We start from the raw sequence: 23,277 nt of genomic DNA, 5'->3' as shown, positions 1-23,277 counted from the left end.
GTTCGATTTACCAAATCAAATAATTTCAGTTCAATATTTGATAAACCGAATCGAATGCTCAATTCTACATCCACGAAATGTCAGTTTCAGGTACAAAGGCCAGCTGTGATGAATGGTTTACCAAGTAGATTTGTAAAAAAAATAACTTGCAGAATATGACAGGCTAATGACAATTGTGTCTAAACGTGTTACTCAAACTTGAATACTTATAGACCGCTAGAAGTGAAAAACACAAATAATAAAGGGTTCGAGAAACTTTGTAACCCAGTTGATGTTGAATACTTTTAGATGACAAAAAACACAGTGATATTTATTTTTAACAGCGAATTGTATTATAAAACCAATATATCGATGATTCAAGAGAAACCATGAAACAATAACACTTACGCTTTGCTTCCGAGTTTTTAATGACAAATTAGCATCATGTTTGTGATCCTGAGTTTTTTTAGGAATAAAAGCAAGTTAAGATAAAAGTAAGTTTATCAAAATTTTATCCCAAAACTCACAACAAAAATGGGATGAAGAGGAAAGCAAGGCGTAAAGCAAGCAACACATGTTTCACCAGCAACAAAAGCCATGCAAACTTCACAGGGTAAAATGCATATAATTTACTCACAACAGCAAATGTAGAAAAATACTAATGGTTTACATAGATTCCAATGTTTCACGTTCCCATAAAAATTAAGCTGCAAAGCTCACTCGTAAAGGAACCTTATTGAGTTCCTAATGCGAGATCATGCCAAGCATCCCCGTCAGCTTGTGGAGTCTCCTGATCTGAATATCAGAACAAACAAACTTTTGCAATCAGAAAAGTGAAAACAACAAATGAAAATGGTAGCATTAGCTACATTAAGAAGTTGAATAACGGCATAAAAAAGTTTATGACAGACACATTTAAAAATATTTTGTGCATTTCCAAAATACAATTACAAATACCATTATAGCATAGCATTTTGCCCATTATTAGCATTAGTCTAAAGAAGACCCAAGTACAGTTAGAGCTGTTCACGAACCGAGCCGAACCGAGTTTTGACGTAAACGAGCCGAGTTTTTATTTTTTTTCTGACGAGCCGAGCCAAGCCGAGCTTTCTTACCGAACAAAAAAACGTGTTCGAGCTCGTTACCTCATGAGCCGAACACGAGCTTGTTCGCGAACATATCGAGCCGAGTCGAGTTTGTTGTTTACCGAACAGCTCGTTATGAGCTCGTTAAAATAAACTAAAATTCTTAGCCCAACCCAATAATTAAAAACCTAAAGCGTATACTATAGTCAGAGCCTCAGTCGTTCATTCTTAATCCCTAAATCTAACCGTGAACTAATCCACCAAGCCATCGAAGCTTTCGAAGAACACTTGAACAATGATGAACACTTCAAAAAAACCAACAGCAAGACGAAGAAGAAAGACAGGCTCTTTGCCGAAAAATCACCGGAGATCAGTCCGGAAATATCGGAAGATATAGAAGAGATTGAGAGGCAGTTTGTGAAAGTGGGCCAGGAGGATGCAGAAGGCATGATGCCGGAAATAGAGTCTCTGACGCCGGAGTTATTGCCGGAGCACAAGGGTTTGGCAAGAAAGGTGTTGCCGAAATAATGGGATTACTAAATTCTCGTATATGGAGTCTTTGGAGTCTTCGTATACCAAGTGATGTAAATTATGATTAGTAAGTTCTTATTATGTAATTTCTATCTTTAAACGTTAGAAAGCTATATACAAGTATTATAAAAATATTCTGGGCACAAAAAAATCATAATTTTCGAGCTTTTAACGAGCGAGCTCGAGCCGAACTCGAGCTGAACATACTGAAGCTTGGCTCGAGCTCGTTTTGCTTAACGAATAGATTTTCGAGTTCGAGCTCGATTTTATTAACGAACCGAGCCGAGCGAGTTCTTAATGAGCCGAACACGAGCTTGTTCGCGAACAGCTCTGTTCGTGAACAGGCCTAAGTACAGTAGTAGCTGCGAGTAGTATTGCATCAGGAAGGGTAACTGAGTCTTTCCTATTAAATATTACATAGTAGTGGAGGGAATTTAATTTTCTGGTATGTTGCATTTCCAAATTCCACCAATCTCTACTAACTTCCTTCCTCTCAGAAAATCTCATGAATTCTCTCAGTCTCTCTCTGTTCAATCCCTAATTTCTACTGTTCCTCGTAGAATCTTTGTTTACTGTATTTCTGTCAATTCAACACTTAAAAGGACAAGAACCTTCATAAACTGTATATAAAATTGCAAAACATCAGCTCCTCACAAATTGGTATCAGAGCTCTAAATTAAGATTACCTACTGTTTTAAACTTGCTGTGCTAGTTGAGACAAGTATTAAGTACCGAACTACAAGTGTGAAAATTGCAACCTAATCTCAGAGTTACAATGAATTTAAGGTGTAATTTCTTGTTTGCCAAGGAAATTATCGCTGTTTTACTTGTCTAGTGATGATCAGTAGTAGATACATGTTACATTCAGAATATTACAAAAATACTAGGTTAGGCTTTGTCACAGAAATTTGAGTTGCTAGTAGTGTACGGATCAATTCACAGTTGATCGTAGTAATGTGAAGTTGTTACCGGTGAAAACTGGTACTGTGCACACAAGCTGATTGATAAGTGAATTAGAAGATTACAGTGGTGAACTGAGACTAAAACTCTATGTGAACTATGATCGTAAGCACATGAAAGAGGAAGATAAGAAGACATGCTGCTACAGGTACAACAACAATTTTTGTTTATACATAGGGAGCATACTAGTACCAAAGTACTAATGATCGAAGAGATGATTGAACTGGCAGTACAAAAGATATGCTCAGTGGAGGTAAAAAGCCTGAACCTTTAGAACAAGATTGTGTGGCCTTTTGGATGGAAAGATCCTGGAAAGCAAGCGAGAGGTGTGCAGAGTACTGTCAGAATATAATCAAGATTGTGAGCAGTATTTTGATGTTTTTGGAGTAGGTGATTATAAGAAGCTTTTATTGCAGGGCTGCATCTAGGAGTAGCTAAGGGATGGGATCAGGTTTTCGCTGCAGGAAAAGCAGATATGTCTTGGAAGAATTTCACTACTCATTTCTAAGCAAAAGTTTAACAATTTCTTGCAGCAGAAGTGGATTAGCAAGTTGATGGGGGTACAACTATACCATACTCTAAAGGAAAGGGAAGAGAATACTGTTGTCTTGCAGGAGCTGCTGTCAATCTTGCAGGAGAATAATCCTGGGACGTGATGTACTAGAAGGACCATGATTGCAGTAGCATCCTTCCTATTATTAGCATTAGTCTAAAGAGTACCAAGTACTCCCTCCGTCCCCCTCAATTGTTTACATTAGAGGGGGACACGGAGACCAAGACAATGTATGAAAAATGAGTAAAGTTAGATGAAAAGTGGGTAAAGTGGTGGGACCTATCAATATTTAATAATAGATTTGAGATAGTGGAGGAAGGTAGTGGGTGTAATAGTAGTTTTTATTGTTAAATATGAGATAGTAAGGGAAGATAGTGGGGGTAATGATGGGAAAAACTTACTATTTATAGTAACGTAAAGAAATGAGAGGGACATCCCAAAATAGTAACTGTAAAGAAATGAGATGGACAGAGGGAGTAGTACTTAACAGTATTGCACTAGTATTTTGTTATAAGGGTAATTGAGTCTAGGCCTGTTCACGAACAGAGCTGTTCGCGAACAAGCTCGTGTTCGGCTCGTTAAGAACTCGCTCGGCTCGGTTCGTTAATAAAATCGAGCTCGAACTCGAAAATCTATACGTTAAGCAAAACGAGCTCGAGCCGAGCTTCAGTATGTTCGGCTCGAGCTCGGCTCGAGCTCGTTCGACTCGAGCTCGCTCGTTCGACTCGAGCTCGCTCGTTAAAAGCTCGAAAATTATGAATTTTTTGTGCCCAGAATATTTTTATAATACTTGTATATAGCTTTCTAACATTTAAAGATAGAAATTACATAATAAGAACTTACTAATCATAATTTACATCACTTGGTATACGAAGACTCCAAAGACTCCATATACGTGAATTTAGTAATCCCATTATGTTCGGCAACACCTTTCTTGCCAAACCCTTGTGCTCCGGCAATAACTCCGGCGTCAGAGACTCTATTTCCGGCATCATGCCTTCTGCATCCTCCTGGCCCACTTTCACAAACTGCCTCTCAATCTCTTCTATATCTTCCGATATTTCCGGACTGATCTTCGGCGATTTTTCGGCAAAGAGCCTGTCTTTCTTCTTCGTCTTGCTGTTGGTTTTTTTGAAGTGTTCATCATTGTTCAAGTGTTCTTCGAAAGCTTCGATGGCTTGGTGGATTAGTTCACGGTTAGATTTAGGGATTAAGAATGAACGACTGAGGCTCTGACTATAGTATACGCTTTAGGTTTTTAATTATTGGGCTGGGCTTTTTTTTGGGTTGGACTAAGAATTTTAGTTTATTTTAACGAGGTCATAACGAGTTGTTCGGTAAACAACAAACTCGACTCGGCTCGATATGTTCGCGAACAAGCTCGTGTTTGGCTCATGAGGTAACGAGCTCGAGCTCGAACACGTTTTTTTGTTCGGTAAGAAAGCTCGGCTCGGCTCGGTTCGTCAGAAAAAAAATAAAAACTCGGCTCGTTTACGTCAAAACTCGGTTCGGCTCGGTTCGTGAACAGCTCTAATTGAGTCTGTTCTTAAAAAAATGGAGTCTATAATATTAAGTAGCAGGAGGGAATATAATTTTTTGTAACGTTGCAACTTATGAATAGGAATTCATTCCCACTAATCTTTCTTTCTCTAGTAACCAACTTCCTCTCCGACATTCTTTTAATCAATCTCTGTCTATCCTAATTCCGATTATTTCTTTTGGATTTTCTGTTTCTTTACTGCATTTCTGTCGAATAAACACTCAAAAACACAAATATATTATTACAAAACCCCTTACAAACAGTAGTCACAAAAACAACATTAGAACCATGCAATCTACATCTATGCAAAGAAATATAGTAATCATCAACCATGGTTTACATATTCTTGAGTGCGCAAAATTGAGCATCCTTGATTTGGAGTAACAGTCTTAAATCATTTAAGTATATTATTGCTAACTACATTGATGATATAGACAAAGTAAACACAATGAAATATGCAAAGGTGAACAGCACTTGTTTAACTTTGTTACTTTAACTAGTAAATACAAATTTATTGCAACAAAAGAAAAGGACTAAAATTTGTTAAAACCAAACAATTGACAACATGTATAACTCAAAGGAAAGTAGGAAACAAGTCGATGCCGAGTGCTAGAAATCATACTTGAATCTTCAGCGTCCTCGGTTTTAGGAGCAAGTTCAGGCGGCAACTGGAGATCTTGAAGAAAGAAAAAGGAATATAAGAACTACAGACAAAAGTAATGCTGGTATGATGTAATTGTGAAAACTGGTTTGGAATCAGTACCATCATCAGGCAGAGTGTCCCTCATCCATTCCTCATCCACAATGTCTATAAGAACACCTAGGCTTACTTCTGCCATGCTTAATTTAAACACAACTTTATTAAATTTATAGACACCTACACACAAAGAGAGTCAAATCATAAAATTCGTTAGCTTTTCGCTCTCATTCAGATTCTACGATTCCATGTATCATCTATATATCTACTTATATCTCCTTCAACAAGAAAACTTTATAAAATAATCGAAACCACATCAGTCAATGAACTTCAGGAAGCTAATACGACATTGAAAAACGACAAAAGCTGTTCCTTTCTCTTAACATATCAACGCCTAAATCTAGTTCTTTTTTTAAAAAAAAATCTTAGTATGTGGTGCCGAGTATCAACCATAGAGTTAGTTTCTCTTCGAAATTACAAGAAACCAAGAATATGACAATACAATACAATAAAATCCACCACATTATCTACCCACAACCCTTATGAACTCAAACGAGTAAAGATTTTACTCAAAACATGTGAGATGATCAAAATCAAACAGCCAATCAGAATCTATCAAACACTATCATAAATCAAATTAGAGTGAAATAGCAGAAAAAAGGCAAATGTGCCATCCTAATAATCCTTAATAAAGAAACCCAATTGATATCATGACTACAAACGCAGTGAACTACACAAAATCAATCAGCACAGTGTAGAAATAGGGATGAAACAGCGTGTGAGTACCTAATTTGAAGAAAGGGGGACAGAATATAGAAGGATTGAAATAATTATACCTGAATAATGAAACAATTCAGGCGAGAGAAGATTAATTGACCCCGAGGAGAAACAAAATTGGAGCGCTCCAAATATCTGAAATATGAGAATTTTTTAATTCTTTCTTTTTTTGCTAAATTATGAGAATTTAAATTAGTCTAATTATCTCATCACATATCTTCCCTTTCCATTATTATTTGAATTTTTTTTATAGTGAAAGTCCAAAAATTAAGAATTAAGAATTCAGTTTAAACAGTTTATCTATACCATCTTTTTAGTTAAACAATAAATTAATATATTTTAACATCAAAATTAATTAATATTAGAGATACGTTTGGATATCATCATTAATTTATTAGAATCAGATATTTAAGAAATTTATTTCAAACATTCTAATTGTTCTTAAAAAAAATATAATTTTATTTTAAATAATTATTTAATAATAATAAAACAAAATATATTCTAATCATTTATTTATTTTAAATTTTGTTCTAGTAGATAAACGTATGTAAGTGCGTCAACCTTTACTCAAGAAAAAAGAAAAAGTGCGTCAACCTAATTAATATTTTGGACAACTTTAGCTCTTTATCCTCGAAAATCATGTTGAGCAGCAATCGTTTGTTCTTGTGGCCTGAACCTCAACTTAAATTCGCAAACATAGCCATCAACACACGAAAGTTGAAATTGATAAACTTCCCAAACTAGCTAAACATACCCTTTAAAAATAGTTTCCACTCTAGACAACAACTGAACAAAACTATTAATTGTCACAAATCAGTCTCCAATAATTTCTTGTCATAATCATTTTTTTTCCAACTAACACGATTACATACCAAACAATCAAAGAACAAAATGCTCAGTATATATGCAGGTGTTACCAAACTTGTGTTTCATATGCATGCAGAAAAAATGAGGTTTTTAAAGATATATTACATAGCTTTTGCAACACTGGCTTTGTTTACAATCTCATCAGCAGTAGCAGATGAGGTAGTTGTTGCATTTACTGATCAGAACTTTGACAAGGTGGTCGGTCAAGACCGCGATGCTCTCATTGAGTTCTATGCCCCTTGGTATATTGTATTTTGAATTATGTGGTTTGTTTTTGTATACTTTAGCTGTATTGAGTTGCTTATTTCAGCTGTTTGGACTAGTTTGATTTATAGTTTAATTTATACGGTCTTAGATTTGTGCTTTGGCTTGAATGTTAATTTGATTTGAAATGTTACTGTTAGTTTGTACGTCTGAGTTGGAATTATCAAGCAAGTTGCTCAATATCTGCAAGTATGACATTTGGAACGTGTTATCGGATTTCTTTTATATCCTGATTCTCTTGTCATTAGGTTTTTAGGAATTTGGAGAGGATATCATGTTTCTATATCTTGTCATTCGGTTGGTGTGATTATAAATGCTGCTTTTAGAAGCATTCTTGCGAATTTCATCCTGCCAAGCCAACTATAAGAATTTACATTTTAGTTGTAATTGCAAATTGAGAATATTGTCTGAAACTAAAAGCAATATAGGGATAAACAGATATCATCTGATGTACCTTGGTGTTCTTTACTTGTTTGCATCCTGGTGTTCTTTACTTGTTTGCATCCTGGTGTTTCATTTGAGTAAATATGGATGTGGATCAGTTTGTTATATACTGTCTGAGGCAGTTAATTTTCTCGGCCCTCCTCCCCGCCCAGGGGATGAACTGGTACTGCGGAATCCTCTCTTGGGAGAATTGTATAATGTTAAAGTTCTTATATGTGTATTGTTACAGGTGTGGGCACTGTAAAAAGCTTGCTCCTGAATTTGAAAAGCTTGGGTCAAGTTTTAAAAAATCAGAATCTGTTTTGATTGGAAAGGTCTGCTTCTGTGATCAGTGACATTTGCTTAATGTAAAATCTGTTTCCTATACTCTTTGCTAATTTTAATTATATATCTGAACTTAAACTAATTTTCCAGCTTGCTATTGGATTGAACAGGTAGACTGTGATGAACAAAAGGAAACTTGCAACAAATTTGGGGTATCTGGGTACCCCACCATTCAGTGGTTTCCTAAAGGGTCTCTGGAGCCTAAAACGTGAGATTTTGCCCAATCATATAAGATTTTCACAGTTGTTCTACTCATGCATGCTCTTCTAGTTATCTGTTTCTAATGTTCATCATTTTTGAAAAGGTATGAAGGCACACACACTGCAGAAGCTCTTGTCGACTTTGTGAATAGTGAAGGAGGTAGTTACTTTGTTGTAGCTTTGTCGATTTCTTTATGTTCAGGATAAGCTTTATATCTTCTTAGATATCTTTTGACCAGGCATTTTTCAGACAACTACCTACAGAGTGATATGATATACTCAAATAACTTTCATACTATATGCACGCCATTGCACAGAAGTGAAAACCTCTTTTTGCTTCTAGTGATATATATAGTGATTCTAGTGGCTAAAATGAGTCCCCTTGAAGATCGGGTAGTCACATGATAGTTTTTGGCAATAACAGTTGGCATTTTGATATAAAACCCCATTTTGCTTGCAGTCACTTTGACAACTTGAAGGTTATTAAAGGATACTGACGTGCATATGCTAATTTCTTATTCAGGTGCTAATGTTAAGATAGCTGCAGTGCCCTCGAGTGTTGTGGTACTTAATTCTGATAACTTTGATGGGATTGTTTTGGATAAGACTAAGGATGTCCTGGTTGAATTCTATGCATCCTGGTAAGAAAGAGTTTTCAATATAGTTTTCCTAGTTTTGACATGATTTGCTAAAAGATATATAGATCAGCTTAGGTGGTGTGAATGCATAATCCGTAGTAAATTTAGCATATGATTTTCTTCAAGAAGAAGGTTTCTTAATTAGATTAGAGCTGTCTTTCTGATGTTGTATACATTTCATAGGTGTGGTCACTGCAAAAGCCTTGCTCCTGTAAGCAATAACTTTCCTCCTGATTAAACTTATAGATAAACAGATTGCTGATTATTATTGAATCTTGAATTCACTTTCTGTCCACTTGTAGATTTATGAGAAGGTTGCATCGGCCTTCAACAAGGAAGAAGATGTAGTAATTGCCAATATTGATGCTGACATTCACAAGGATATTGGAGAAAAGTAAGTTCCAGTTACTTTGATAGTGAGAAGTATAAGAGCAATCTACAAATTTCAAAAATGCCTTTATACAAGATGCATCCTGTATCTATTTGAGAACTCAGTAAAATAATATCTTTGAAATTCCTGTATCTATGTAGGTACGGTGTTAGTGGCTTTCCAACTCTAAAATTCTTTCCCAAGGGTAAGAAAGCTGAAGAAGAATATTATGGTGGGAGAGACTTACATGAATTAATGACTTTTATCAATGAGAGGCGTGCTACTAGCCAGGATGGGAGAGGACAACTTACTTCTAAGGTAATGAATACTTTCACATATTAGCCAAGCATAGATTTTACTGATGTTATTGATATTTTTTCTTTATGGAATGTAGGCTGATGTCGTTGCGACCTTGGACAACTTGGTGAAGGAGTTTGCAAGTGCTGGTAATGATGAAAAGATAGCAGCTTTTGCTCATTTGCAGGAGGAAGTTATGAAGCTTGAAGGTCCCGATTCAAGGTAAAAGTTGGATTTAGGCTGCCACTTGTGGAACCTGAAAATTTACTCATAATCAGGGACTGAACCACAGTATAGAGCAATGGGAGTAATTGCCCCCACTGGCTTTCAGGATATGTTGTTATATTCAGTTCTCGCTGCATAGGTAAAAGTCTACCAATTGGTTGATTCGTTAGACGGATCAAATATTTTGATCTACAACCACTGCACAAAAGCAAAATAGTGAATTTGTTTTGCACAGTAATAAACTACATCAGATCGATCGATGAAAGTAAGGCCACTTATGAGTGGGATGCTCTTAGATCTGGCGTACAATATATAATTTCTTTGTGGTTATAGATATGGCAGGATCTATCTGAAGTCTGCCAAGAGCTTCATGGATAAAGGTGCTGATTACGCTAAAAATGAAATCCAGCAGTTAGATCGTGTCCTGGCAAAGGTAGTCCTCCGACCTCCATTATACATCTCATGTAATAAAATGTCATGAATTGTAAAATGGGTACTCTCTTTTCATTTTATCATTTTCCGAGTCTTTGCAGAACAATATTTTTAATTTACCAGTTGTGGAAATTTTTTATATATCTTTTCTGGTATCTCCTAGTTTCACCCCTGATTCAGTGAGTAATATAGTTGAAAAAAACTTGAAATTAAAATAAACACCTCCTGAGGCTGACCATCTGGTTGCAGTATTGTGTTACAAGTGTCATTGCTAGCCGTAGTACCTATTTTGTCGCGGGCACAATCAGATCTAGATGTTGCCTGTGTTAGATTTCAGTGCGTAAATCAAAAGTATTCCCTTTGAGGAATCACATAAATCAGAAAAGAATATTTCTGTTGTGCTTTATTGCCTCAAGAGTCAAGACCATTCAAATACCAAATCTGGAGGTGTGATTGTTTTTTTTTGTTTTTTTTTTTTGATTTTGTAGTCGACTGGTGCTGTGGAAGTTGATGAGTTCACTCTGAAGAAGAATATCCTGTCTGCCTTTGCTTGATCGGCCAAAGGAATCACATCACCGTCTAAGCTTCATCCCAGGTTTGGGGAACTGTAATATCAATAATTATTCATCATGTGCATGTTCTGCACCTGGATTGTTATCTTTAAACAAGGAAAGTTGTTGCATAACCGAAAATTTTATATATCTAATAGGGAGTATATAATTTATCCTTTAGCATAAGTACTATTCATTATCTGATGCCTTATCAATCAATTTATTTGTGTATCCGTCCTTATAAATAAGATTAGTTATTTGTTTAATCTTAATCATCTATAAAATCTCAGAGCCACATATTACATTCACAACCTACACTTGAAACCATAGCTATATAATCAAGTCCAATGTCATCAAAGCCAAAGTTTTCTCTCCCTCTCTCTCCTTCAGCCCTAGCACTTGATAGAGGAGGGGGAGGGAGAGGGTATGGAAAATTTCTCCAGACTTGAAACCACTTCACGAAAGAATGTTGCAAAAAATGACAACAAAGGAACGGATCATGTCAACTCAAACTATCTTCCTCTCCCTCTTCCTCCTCAAAGATTGTCTCTTCCAAGTGGCAACAAAATGATGGAGGTCAAACGGCCAGGGATGAGGCGTCGATCCAAGGCCTCCTCAAGGTCAACATCGTGGTTTGCATCTCGAGACATGGGTAGAAAAAAGAGGATTACCATGTATAAAGTGTATGATGCAGAAGGAAAAATGAAGAGATCTTTCAAGAAAGGGCTTCAATGGATTAAACATCAATGCAAAAAGATTGCGGATGAATTTTCATGAAGCCTGGACTTGTGCAAGTTCTTGAGAGAGACGACAGATTCCATTTTCATGAGAAATCTCTGACTTGAAAGATACTTTGTTCATGCATGCGAGTTGTTTCATAAATCCTTTTTGTATTATTCCATGAATATCAAATTTTTTCACACAATTTTTCTTAAATTTCTTATCTTCTCGATTCTATTTGTTCCTCCTGTTGATATAGAGGATTGGCTATTGATTTAATTTTCAATGTGCAATAATCTGTCCTAATACAAAAAAATGACGATGGGATAATCATAATCCAAAACTATCAGATACAACTAGAGAAATTTGTTATAGATCTGCTTGAACATATTTATCACAAGATTGCGGTTTATTTGTTCTTGTGAGCTAACTGAGTTTTGTACAGATAAAGAAAATGTAACCGCCAGCTTGAAGGATGAAGAATTCTATGACTCCCAACCTGAAGGCGCGATAATCCAACCTGAAGCTGATCCATTCATCGGCTCTGGTGGCTTGTCCAGGTGATGTCCCTTTTCCTGTCCGGTAATAAATAAATTATTTTAAATATGTTAACTACATGCTTGGATAATGTAGATAAAAACTTCAGACTTACAATGCCTGATGTCCAGTCCCGCACTTTGAACTCTGCTTGATCCGGAAGATGTGCATATATTTTCAAGAGTACAGCAGCATCAAGAGCAGCATATTCTAGCTGAAATTATTTAAACATAATCTATAACATTTATAATAGCTGACAGAAATCAGATAAACAATGCTGTGATCCAAAGATCAAATTTACTGAACTGAACTGCCACAGCTTGGACTACAAAACCTAATGTCATCCCCAAAGCAATATGAAATCCGCAATTTGCAATAACATGACAGTACCTGCTTCTGAGTTAAAGGTCGTTGCTCCCAGTTGCTTACTCGTCTTGTTTTGTCTATTTCTGCTCCCAAGATTTTCTGCTTCAGCCAGATACGTAAGAACAGTGAGAGAAGAAGCACATCATACTCAATACATATGACAACTACAATGATGACTAGCAGAAGTAGCTGCAACATTTCTAAGTTACCTTTGCCAGACCAGACAGACCACCGCGTTTATGGGATGAATTTCGAAAATCCAGTAGCCTCTCACAGTGCTGGAAACATTTCAAACCTTCATACGATATGGCAAGTTGCATCATATCATTCTCAAAGTCATAACCTGCAAATTTAAAAACAAAAGAAGAAATTGAGAATTCAGATACAAAATTGTAGCAACCATATGCTATGAAAGTCTTGTCTTCCCACCATTGGCACATTTACAAATACGTGGTATTGTTTTTCTACAAAACCTATTTATATTCTCAGATTTAAAATGAATTAAACGTCTCCAAAAAGTTAAACTGATACTTTATTGCGCGTGTGTCTGTGGGGTGCGAGGGAGGGAGAGCTATATACCAAGCTTCAGAATCCTGGAGTGAAATAGGCGAGACAAACAGTTGTCTAGAACATCTGGTACATCTTCAAACAACTTTATTAAGTCTAAGATATAGACCATTTTTTCTGCAGAAATTTGCAGAATACAAACCTGAAAAGTAAATCTTGTTAGATATAATGACCGTTTGGCTAATCTTATTTCTCAGAAATAAGGGCTTATCTCTGGAGAAAAGTACATAGAAGTATAGAACTCTACTTTTTTCTGAAATTATTGAAAAAAATACACTTATTTCAGATGAATAACATATGATTACAATCAACTGTCAGGAGGATGTCTGTGTTTTCAGAGAAGAGCGTCCACATCAACAATTAACTAACAAAGAAGAAGTATATAAACTACCTTCTGCTTCATTCCTTTTTTGTAAATAGGTTTGGACTCACTATCAAGCCCCACAACTTCACATCCCTCAATGTGTCCAATAGCATCATGCAAATCACGGGCATCATCAACCCACTTAATGCCTTCTAGTTCCTCCTCGTCAAGATACAGAAATCGTGCATCTCTGGGGCTTGCTTCAAGTTCTACACAACAGCAGAACATCTTGATCAGAAGTGTTCCAATTTTGGTGTCGAAAATAGTTCAATATTTATAAAGCATTGACCTTATATACAAATTGGGTGTTAGAATATAATGATCACGCCTTAATATCACCAAAGGCATTAGCTCTCACTACTATAATATATTCCAACACAACCATGCTCTTCCTCAGAATTATATGTAATGATTTGGATAAAGTAATAGAATAATTTGCAGCTTCTTTTGATGATCAATGCAATACAAGTGTTCCGTTATGCAGCTATACAAGGGAAAAAAAAAATGCATTCCAACATACCTTCTACATTGTCAAAACCTTCAAGGGAGTAGCGGTCACGCAGCTCTTCAACTTTCTCAAAGTAACGGGCATCCACCGCTAAATTAGCCTTTGATTGAAGTTTTCAGTAGAAAAAGTAGGAGTTAATTGTCTACATATAAGCACAATATAGTCAAAGTAGAACTAAATACTTGTACACTTGATCAGGTTTTGCAGATTTCGGGTTCAAGTAGTTCAGCTAAAGGTATACATTAAATTCCTTAACACTGAAATGATATATTGACAGTAAAATACATTGAACCTAGGTTCTGAAATTCTGAAGACCTTATTTTTTTTAAAATCTTTGAAGTTGTCCGAAACACTTTTTGAACTTAAAAACATAATTGCTGAAGTAAATGCAACACTTAAACATTAAAATAGAAGAGAAATTTGTAGGTTGCTCTAGCTAATAGATAAATACCAGATACTCAAGAAGTTGCTTATCGTTTTTAATTCTCTCCTCTGCAAGATCCCACAATCCCTTTTCTGCGAAACACTTCAAGGATCTGCAATGACAATCAAAACTTAATAAAACCAACAAGAACCTAGCAGGTGATGAAACATGGAACAGTTTATAACATATAGTGCAATGCAAGAAATCAAATCACCTTTTCTTGCCCTCTTCATAGACTTCTGGAAATCTACCTTTTAGATGGTAACTTTTTATAATTTCGTATGCCTCTTTTGACATTTGATGATCAATGTAATGTTGCGCGAGGACACTCAAAGTTGGATTTCCCATAGAAACTGCCAACTTTTCTGCGGCTTTATGTCTCTGCCCTTCCAGCAATTTAGACATATACCACTCTCCAAAGTCGCGTAAAGAGAAATGTTTCAGCAGTTTTCCGGCAGTCTTGTATGACTCAGATTCTACCAAATTACAAATATATTGCTTAACAAGTGCTTCTGCTGCATCCAAATCATCTACATGTTTCGCGGTTTTAAGATCTTCTAACTTTACATCGAACACTTCAACTATTTTTGCTAGAACGTTCTCAACATGGCCCTGTCCCTCAGCACTGCAGAGAAATATTTGTGCAGCAAGGGACTTTGCTTTAAGTAAATCTTCGGTGCTGGTTTTAATTTCTAGAACACGGCGAAGGGAACATATAATCAAGTGACTGAATTCATAACACAGAATATCAAATACAGGCAGCAAGAAAAGGCAGCGAGCGACAAATGTGGCTGGGCCAGGTCTGGGAGCATTATGCAGAGCCTGGCGAAGAACTTGCTGAAGATATCGAAATTTCGCTGTAGGGTTGACTCTGCCTGTCAAAAAAAATTTGAAACCGAAACCGAATCAAATACTATCGGCAATGTTTGGTTTAATACCTGTGGTTTGGTTTCGATTTCAAAACTAATCATGCATAACCCAGTGATAAGTATAAACCGATTTTTTAATACAAACTAGAAATCATGTTCATAATCATTGTATGAAACTATAGAATCACTTGTTTATAATTAATTAGTCCCTATTTTAAACAATTAAATTATCAAATTTTTTCCGTTGATGAGAAAAAAGGGTGTTAAAAATATTACAATATGATGCAAAACATTGAATGTTTATGTAACTAAAAGATGAGAAAGGTACATTTTGTACCTTCATTTTAAAGGTACGTGCACCTACAATCAGGGATGACAATCAGTCATAATGATTTGATTTTGATAAAAATTAAATTCGAATAGAATATTTTCTTTCAAAATCAAACCCGAACTGAATCAATCAGAAATCCAAGTTTCGAAAACCAAACACAAACCCCCGATTTTCGGTTCGCTTCGGATTTGAATCGGAATCTAAAAGTTATATATACAAAACACTAAAAAGATAGTCCCTCCATCCATTTAATTATATACGTTTCTTTTCATCTGCTCAACACGCATTTCAACGCTCTTACAAATATAGTTCCGTAACTTATTTTTTGAGATTTGTTTTCTGAATAAAAATTTAACATTCAAAATTTATTTCAGAAAAAGAAAATTTAAAAAAAAAATTGCACAACTACACTTTACAGGAGCATTAAAGTCCGTGTCGTATCCCCGTCCTTATAAGGGGGCGGAGAGTATATCCTAAATATAAGTTTACGAACAAGTCTTTTGTCAAAAAAGTAACATATCCTTGTATTATTACAAGCATATTATAATATGCAAGACTAAATTAGCAATTACAATAATTTATGAATAAAAAGAAAGTGATATTAAGTTTTTTAATAATCACATAAGAGTTCAAATCACTGCTTGTCCATCAAAACCAAACCATAATTAAAAAAGTAATAGTTTTTGATTTGATAAAATAAAAGGAAAATAGATCTTTTTGCCACCCAACTTATTATTTATTTAGAAACCTACCATTGAGCTATAATTTTTTCTTTTTTTGTCACTAATGTTAGGTTCAGATTTTTTTTATCACTAACGTTAGGTTCAGATTTGATTATTAACACTATATTATTCTTTTTAGCATTATCAAAATATAGTGTTAGTCTGCAATATTATGGTGAACTGATATGTGTTTATATCTGTACTCCCTCTGTCCCCCTCATTTCTTTACGTTACTTTTTGACACATTTTTCCATGCTCATTTAAAGTATAGTTCCATAATATATTTTTTTAATTTTTTTTCTGAATAAAAGTTTGATGTTTAAAAAAACGTTACGAAACTATACTTTATAAAAGCCTCAAAATGCGTGCAAATAGTGTACGTAAAGTATTGAGAGGGACGAAGGAAGTATGTATTACTACATATGTGTCCCAGGTAGTTTACTATGGAGGACGAGAGTTAGACATGCATTTTGAGACTCCTAAAAAATTTGGTTTCAAAAATTATTTTATTTTATTTTATTTATTCTGAACAAAATTTAACGTCTGAATTCAAACTCTCGTCCTCCCAGATAAACTACCTAGGACACAAATGGAGTACTACATATAAAGATATCGATACATATCAGATCACCATTATATTGCAGACTACAATTATATTTTAATAATGCTAAAATGAATAATATAGTGTTAATAATCAAATCCAAACCTAATGATAGTGACAAAAAAAAATTTGAACCTAACATTAGTGACGAAAAAGAAAAAGATTATAGTTCAGTGGTAGGTTTCTAAATAAATAATAAGTTGGATGATAAAAAAATCTATTTTGCCTAAAATAAATAATGAAAAACTAACAATACTAACTAAAACTACATGCATCCATCAATTTGGAAAATGTAGTTGTTGATTTGTTATATAGCGATTGAGTAACTACTAACTAATAATACTGTATATGATGAAAAATGTGGGAATATAATCATTTTATTATTGTACATATCTTGACATCTCTAGATAATGACCACTTTGTATAAATATATAACTAGTTGAGAAGCCGCGCGTCGCGGCGGCTTATAAAAAATATATTAATGATTTAATATTAATATTTGTAAAATAAAATAAATTTGTGGCTATCTATAAAAAGTACATTAATGTTTCAAAATTAATTTTTGTAAGATAAATAAATTTTTTATTATAAAAATCTTGATGTAATACCAATACTAATATATAAAATTGCAAAATTGGACTATAATTCATGGTGAAAAAATGAAAATAAATTTATACACGTAATTAACAATTTAAAGCACGACAAATCTTAATTTTATTTGTGTTTTTTTTAAAAGTAATCATATCCTTACATTGTCACCTTACTCTAATTTTTTTGGATTGATTGAGCACAAAAACATCAAACTTAAATCTGTGAGACAGCGGTCTATAACTACCCTTATTTGTAAGGACCTTTATATTTTAATATTGAATAAACAACCTTCACTTAAAAATTGCCTGAACAGAGTAAACTGATAATGCGTGAATAATTTTTTTTCCTATATACAAAGTAAATCATATAAAAATTAACAACAACAAACATGTCCGAAGAACAAAACAAATATTATAAAAATAATAAACAACAAACATATATCACAGTTAGTTTATTGATATCATCCATCAATATCATGTCAAGACTATATTTTTTTCCCGTGTTTGGACATGTCGACTCCAACATAGCGGTCTATAACTACTTTTACTTGCAACAACCTTTATTTTTTTTAATACTGTATAAACAGCCTTCACTTATCATTGTAGAAGAAAAGCACCACCGAATTAGAAATCGATCAAGAGAACTATCACCAAAGAGAGGTAGGGTTTTGGTATTGAGAGATAAGAGATTGTGTTCAGATGATCCAAAACCTACAATTTACAGGGGTATTTATAGGTGCAGAGAGACTTGTGTGCTACTCTTTCCCATAATTAAATAATACGAAACAAAATCAGATTAAAACTTTCAAGCTACTATATTCCATAAATAATCTGAAACAAAATTAGATTCTGAAACTTGTTTCTAATATACCCGAAACTAAAAAAAGTAGTTCTAATTTTTGATATTTTTCATCCAAAAATTCCAGAAAATTAGAAAAGTAGAACGTAGCGATGTGAGAGGCGCTACCTACACGCCTCACGCTTCTCCTTTGTACAAGTATATTGATTGATTTATATGGTACAATGACATGATAAATTTAAATATCAAGTTCGTTCATGTTTCGATTTGATTCGGATTTGAATTGGGTTTCGAATATTCGGATCGAGTTTAGTTCGGTTGGCATAAAAAACAAATTCAATCAATTTTTAAAAATAAAAACCAAACCCATTATCAAATCATAGAAATTTGATTCGGTAAAATTCATTCGGATATGTTAGTCAGATATATGTCGATTCGGAAACTTTTGTCACCCCTACCTATAATACCATGATTTAAAGACCTACACTTGCAATACTATAATATTTATATTTATCAAATTTATATACTTATGTCAAATCTAATTAATAATATGGATTAATGATACAAATTAAGAGGGGCACTTTTATCCAAGCACTATTTTCACAACCATAATACTTTAATACATGTAAGTGATGATACTCAACCCGTTAAAACTTAAATTCTCAAATTCAATCCCATAAGATCTAATATTTATCTCATTAAAACTTTAGCTAGAATAACCTATATTTAAATACATATATGCATATAATTGCAGTATTATAATATATTATATCTAGGCCCGGCAAATTGACACGTAACACGCTAACACGAAACGAAACGACATGAAAAAAATGGATATGGGTTTTGATTTTTGATACACAAAACACGAAAGTACACGATCATGAAATTACACGATAGGTTTCGTGTCGGATATGTGTTTTCATTTTGGGTACACGAAATACACGAAAATACACGAAATATTTGTACATAATTTTTATTATATATATGTTATAACATATTATATAAATAATTGTGGAAAAAATATATATATTTATATGTATATGTAAATATATATATATTTATATGTATATGTAAATATATATTAGAGATACGTTAACAAATTTGTAGAGAATTGTATGCAAGCATAAATATGTCATGCATATTTAGTAAAATTATATAGGAAAATATATATTAAAACTATATTTTGATTAAAATTATATTAATATTTTTATATATACTATACACGAAAAATACACGAAACGTTTCGGATCGGATACGAGTTTCAGATTAGGTACACGAAATCAATAACGGGCGGATACGGGTTTCACTTTCGAGTACACGAAACGAAAGTATACGAAACGAAACGATTGCCACCTCTAATTATATCTATGTCATCATTTTCTTAACCTTTCATATGTAGAGGATGTAACATGTGATAATTTGAGTCATCATATTATATACCAACTCCTATAATTAATAAAAATAAGTGAATAAGAATTTCACACACAAAGAAAATATGAATACAATAAATGGAAATGATGTCTTTTTCTCCCCCACCCTCTCCATCTCCCTCCCTCCATCCATTTATTAGATGTATGGGTTCAAATCTTGTTAAAGACAAGACGAATGTTTGAGTGCATTAAGTAATATTAATTTCGAGATTTTACTTGTATGAGAGGCATTTTTTAATTTATGAGTATTTAGTAAGAAGGAAAATTGATCAAGTTTGTCTTTAATTTTTAATTTCGATAGACAAGGATCTTGTAAATCAATAAATCTATATACACAACTGTGTATCTAAGTATTACACAAAGAAGAAAAATAAAATAATAAATAAAATATTAGTCATCATAATATTTTAAATTATATAGCATATACATAATTAAATATATTTTAACTAGCGGCCAAGGATACAAAGACAAATTTATCTATTACATAATCATGTCTTTGACGGTAACACATAGATTAAAACTTAATATATAGAGTACAATTGCAACTGCAGGTTTTCAAAATATAGTATTACATTTGCATTATTTCAACATATAGTAAAAATCAATAATATTATAATAATTCTTCATCCAAATATGACGTAATGAGTGTCGTACCTCGAACATAAAATTCTTTTAGGAGGAACAAGAAAATGATTGGAGATACATGAGCAAGATCAGCATACGAATGCATACACACACTGTGTAATCGGTAACTTGTTTCACTTCCATGCTCTTCATTACTTCCATTTATAATTATTGTCCCCTAAACAAACAAATTAGAAAAAAAAAAGAGACATATAAATAACAAATCAAGATCATAAAAATGAAGAAAGAATGTGAAAAAACATGACACACACGCGTGCACACACACGCACACACATATACATATATATATATATATAATGAAATAATTGACCTCATTGCATAATATAATTTATCATGCCAAATTAGCCGGTAAAAACACGAATATCACTTGAAATGTAAGGACCATTCTTATAATTCATTATGGTATATGGTCCAATTATCACTAAATTTCTCGATTGGAAAGCATTGTTTAAGATATCATCTAAAAACGTGACATACTATAATCAATTATAATTGTTTAAGATGATTGATGATATAATTAAGATCCCCCTCTTAACAGTTTAGAATTTAGGCGGAACTAGTTGCTTATTTGAAGAGATATTAAGAATTCAAGCCATCTCGATCCCACAATACATGAACTAGTTACTTAATATTATATTTTAAAAGACACACACACACACACACACACACACACACACACACACACAAAAGACAAAGCAGATCAATTAAAATTTCTAACCTGATTAATGTTGCGTCTACGAACTCTTCCCATATGTAACTGTGAGATTTGGTCTTTTGAACTATAAGAACATTATTCAAATAAATAAACGTATCATACTCAAAATCCTAAAATTCAAACAGATTGGATCAAAATAAACTTCTAATCAAACAATTATAAAATTGTCCAATGTTCAAGTCTGACATTTCACATACTAATGTAATCTAATAGCATAAACTTGATTAAAACAACAAGCTATTAACACTAATGAATGATCTTGTATGCTTAGTGTGATCACATAATAGTCATATATTTTTAAGAGCATGATATCAAATACATTATGATTAATTAAATTGAAACAGTATTCAAAATAATTGTTAATCTATAGTTTAAACACAATCAGTTAAACTAAAAATCAGACAAGAAGATGAATATACTTTTGACCATTACTGAAACAAACATATATTATTTGCTAGATTTTGTTTCCTTTTTCTTAGAAATTTCTATATTCTTTTCTTCAATATTTATATGATTGTATAATTAATTAGTATTAGTAAAATCATCATTCAAACAAACATACATGTTCAAGAATAGTGAAAGAATACCACTGAACAATATTTTTTTTTAGATTTTTAAAAATTTGTAGCTTATAATCAATTAAAGGGATTCGTATAACAGACACAATTTTGATATATCATCATAAAGATATACATGGACTACAAATTAGTATATGTGTTCATTTTGGGTAATAAATTTTAGACACGTACTCGCTAAAATAATCTTTGAGAATATAAATAAAGTTTGACATTGCACTATTACTTAATTACATTTATCGAGGGATTCTCTGGTACTCACCGTAATCAACTAATTTCTTCTAATAATTTTAAATTATCAAGCCTGTATCAATTTATTACTTACTCTAATTAAATTGACTATGAATATGAAGTTTTTTATCAATAAAGACTTCAAAATTTAGGGGTTTCTCTTCAACTAGATTTGAGAACTAGGGATGGACATGCTAATTGTGTAATGTGTGTGTGTGTAAAATGGTTTTATAGCATACATGGAAGCATGATTATATATGGTTTATTTACATAAAGCTTGCATATAAATCATAAAAAAAAAAGTAAAGAAAAAATTATGACCTTTAACAACGATCTTGGATGATGATGATAATGATATAACGAAGGCGACCTTCTTACAACTTAACACAACCTGCGAGTCACCGTGATGGTAATTACCAAGAGTCTGAATTGACGGAACAATGTGAATATTTTTAAAATGAACTACAATGTTTCCTTCTTGTAACGTCCGCACAAATGTCCCCACAAAGAATAGTTGATGCGATTAGTGTATAAAACGTATACTTATTTGTCAATTTTTTATTTACTTTTCAGCAAAATTCAATCTATTTAATAACCGTTAAATATCGATCGTATTAATTATTCAATTGATTAATAATTTGAATACATGTATTTATTAGTTTCATTTCAAATTTTCTTCAAAATAATTCTCTTACATAATTAAATTATTAAACTAAGTTATAAAAATTTTACATGAAGGATACTAGTTTAATAGATACATTAGAGATGAGGTTAAATGACATACATATCTATAAATATGAGATATTAACAAGTAATAAACAAAACAGGGGGAAGTGATTATTTTACAAGAATAAACTAACTTATAAACCGCGCTTCGCACTTGAAGATATCATAATATTTTTTTAAAATAAATTCACAAATATATGAATATCATATCATACCATACCATACTATGTATATTACATGTAGATTAGTCGGAATAATATATTATAAAATATTACTATATGAATAAATCTTATAAATTAATAGTGTATTTATAGTTTTTTAATATATAATTTTATATTTATGTAATCGAATTTGAATAAACTAGACTTGTACAAAATATTTTACAACTGAAATTAAAGCTAAAATAGTAAATATTATTTATATCTTAACTTAAATATTTTTTAATTTGTTATTAATGAATTATCTAGACTTGATAATCAATTAAAAAGTTTCTTCTAATAAAATCGAAGCTAAAAGTAGTTGTGATTTTTCTATACAGTGATTTATATCATTTAAAAACTTTATTTTAATAAATATATTTAAAGATTCCTACTATTTACAATTTCGTCTTATATTTTGTCATTAAATAACTTGTTAAACAAATAGCTGATTTTAATTGAATGATTTATTTACATAGGTACCTAAACTACTAACAAACAAACAAAATATAAATCAATGAGATTAAGTATAATGGTATGAGTTTTGGGACCGTGAATAGATCCAGAAATGGGCCTAGACAGGATTTAAGTAGAGCCTAGTAGGGTCGGGGTGGAGTTTGGTGAGA

The 23,277-nt window shown here is 32.9% G+C and overlaps 4 protein-coding genes across 6 annotated transcripts; 1 reads left to right on the top strand and 3 right to left on the bottom strand.

Moving 5' to 3' along the window:
- Positions 1–538: 538 nt before the first annotated feature.
- On the bottom strand, positions 539–6,316 carry LOC108193914 (anaphase-promoting complex subunit 13). Of its 2 annotated transcripts, none has more exons than XM_017360766.2 (4): positions 6,182–6,316; positions 5,412–5,525; positions 5,271–5,324; positions 539–774 (listed from the first exon to the last, which is right to left on the bottom strand). In XM_017360766.2, the coding sequence occupies exons 2-4, from the start codon at positions 5,485–5,487 to the stop codon at positions 713–715; spliced, it is 192 nt and encodes a 63-aa protein (XP_017216255.1). In that variant the 5' UTR covers positions 5,488–5,525; positions 6,182–6,316; the 3' UTR covers positions 539–712. The 2 variants fall into 2 exon arrangements, with proteins under 2 accessions (XP_017216255.1, XP_017216254.1); XM_017360765.2 differs by having other exon boundaries at positions 6,132–6,225.
- Positions 6,317–7,039: 723 nt separating this feature from the next.
- LOC108193913 (protein disulfide-isomerase like 2-1) lies at positions 7,040–12,014 on the top strand. 2 transcript variants are annotated; one of them, XM_017360764.2, is made up of 12 exons: positions 7,040–7,231; positions 7,927–8,011; positions 8,132–8,229; positions 8,326–8,381; positions 8,745–8,862; positions 9,043–9,070; positions 9,162–9,253; positions 9,391–9,547; positions 9,624–9,748; positions 10,085–10,184; positions 10,672–10,778; positions 11,900–12,014. In XM_017360764.2, exons 1-11 carry the CDS (start codon positions 7,056–7,058, stop codon positions 10,735–10,737), a joined length of 1,101 nt encoding a protein of 366 aa, XP_017216253.2. In that variant the 5' UTR covers positions 7,040–7,055; the 3' UTR covers positions 10,738–10,778; positions 11,900–12,014. The 2 variants fall into 2 exon arrangements, with proteins under 2 accessions (XP_017216253.2, XP_063936950.1); XM_064080880.1 differs by lacking the exon at positions 11,900–12,014 and having other exon boundaries at positions 10,672–11,000.
- LOC108194903 (uncharacterized) lies at positions 11,642–14,083 on the bottom strand. Its single transcript, XM_064082053.1, has 8 exons — positions 14,072–14,083; positions 13,809–13,896; positions 13,316–13,497; positions 12,937–13,066; positions 12,567–12,700; positions 12,382–12,456; positions 12,107–12,205; positions 11,642–12,029 (listed from the first exon to the last, which is right to left on the bottom strand). The coding sequence occupies exons 1-8, from the start codon at positions 14,081–14,083 to the stop codon at positions 11,940–11,942; spliced, it is 810 nt and encodes a 269-aa protein (XP_063938123.1). The 3' UTR covers positions 11,642–11,939.
- A 144-nt stretch (positions 14,084–14,227) lies between these two features.
- LOC135147968 (uncharacterized) lies at positions 14,228–20,958 on the bottom strand. The gene is made up of 4 exons (XM_064082052.1): positions 20,926–20,958; positions 20,217–20,364; positions 14,435–15,095; positions 14,228–14,332 (listed from the first exon to the last, which is right to left on the bottom strand). The coding sequence occupies exons 1-4, from the start codon at positions 20,956–20,958 to the stop codon at positions 14,233–14,235; spliced, it is 942 nt and encodes a 313-aa protein (XP_063938122.1). The 3' UTR covers positions 14,228–14,232.
- Positions 20,959–23,277: the final 2,319 nt, after the last annotated feature.

Source organism: Daucus carota, chromosome 7 (assembly GCF_001625215.2).
Source record: "Daucus carota subsp. sativus chromosome 7, DH1 v3.0, whole genome shotgun sequence".
In the NCBI taxonomy this organism is placed as follows: Eukaryota; Viridiplantae; Streptophyta; class Magnoliopsida; order Apiales; family Apiaceae; genus Daucus; species Daucus carota.
The sequence above is the reverse complement of the archived record's forward strand: the minus strand, read 5'-3'. Positions and strand labels throughout refer to the sequence as shown.

Excerpts from the sequence above, each read along its gene's own strand:
- LOC108193913 (XM_017360764.2), top strand. The coding sequence starts at position 7,056 with ATGCATGCAGAAAAAATGAGGTTTTTAAAGATATATTACATAGCTTTT. Across the intron at positions 8,230-8,325 it reads GGGTCTCTGGAGCCTAAAAC|GTATGAAGGCACACACACTG; the intron begins GTGAGATTTTGC and ends ATTTTTGAAAAG. Across the intron at positions 9,548-9,623 it reads GAGGACAACTTACTTCTAAG|GCTGATGTCGTTGCGACCTT; the intron begins GTAATGAATACT and ends TATGGAATGTAG.
- LOC135147968 (XM_064082052.1), bottom strand. The coding sequence starts at position 20,958 with ATGGGAAGAGTTCGTAGACGCAACATTAATCAG. Across the intron at positions 20,365-20,925 it reads GTAGACGCAACATTAATCAG|GGGACAATAATTATAAATGG; the intron begins GTTAGAAATTTT and ends TTGTTTGTTTAG. Across the intron at positions 14,333-14,434 it reads TATGAAGAGGGCAAGAAAAG|ATCCTTGAAGTGTTTCGCAG; the intron begins GTGATTTGATTT and ends TTGTCATTGCAG.
- LOC108194903 (XM_064082053.1), bottom strand. Across the intron at positions 12,701-12,936 it reads CTCCAGGATTCTGAAGCTTG|GTTATGACTTTGAGAATGAT; the intron begins GTATATAGCTCT and ends TTAAATTTGCAG. Across the intron at positions 12,030-12,106 it reads GGGACTGGACATCAGGCATT|GAAAAGGGACATCACCTGGA; the intron begins GTAAGTCTGAAG and ends ATTACCGGACAG.
- LOC108193914 (XM_017360766.2), bottom strand. The coding sequence starts at position 5,487 with ATGGCAGAAGTAAGCCTAGGTGTTCTTATAGACATTGTGGATGAGGAA. Across the intron at positions 5,325-5,411 it reads GGACACTCTGCCTGATGATG|ATCTCCAGTTGCCGCCTGAA; the intron begins GTACTGATTCCA and ends TCTTTCTTCAAG. Across the intron at positions 775-5,270 it reads CGAGGACGCTGAAGATTCAA|ATCAGGAGACTCCACAAGCT; the intron begins GTATGATTTCTA and ends TCTGATATTCAG.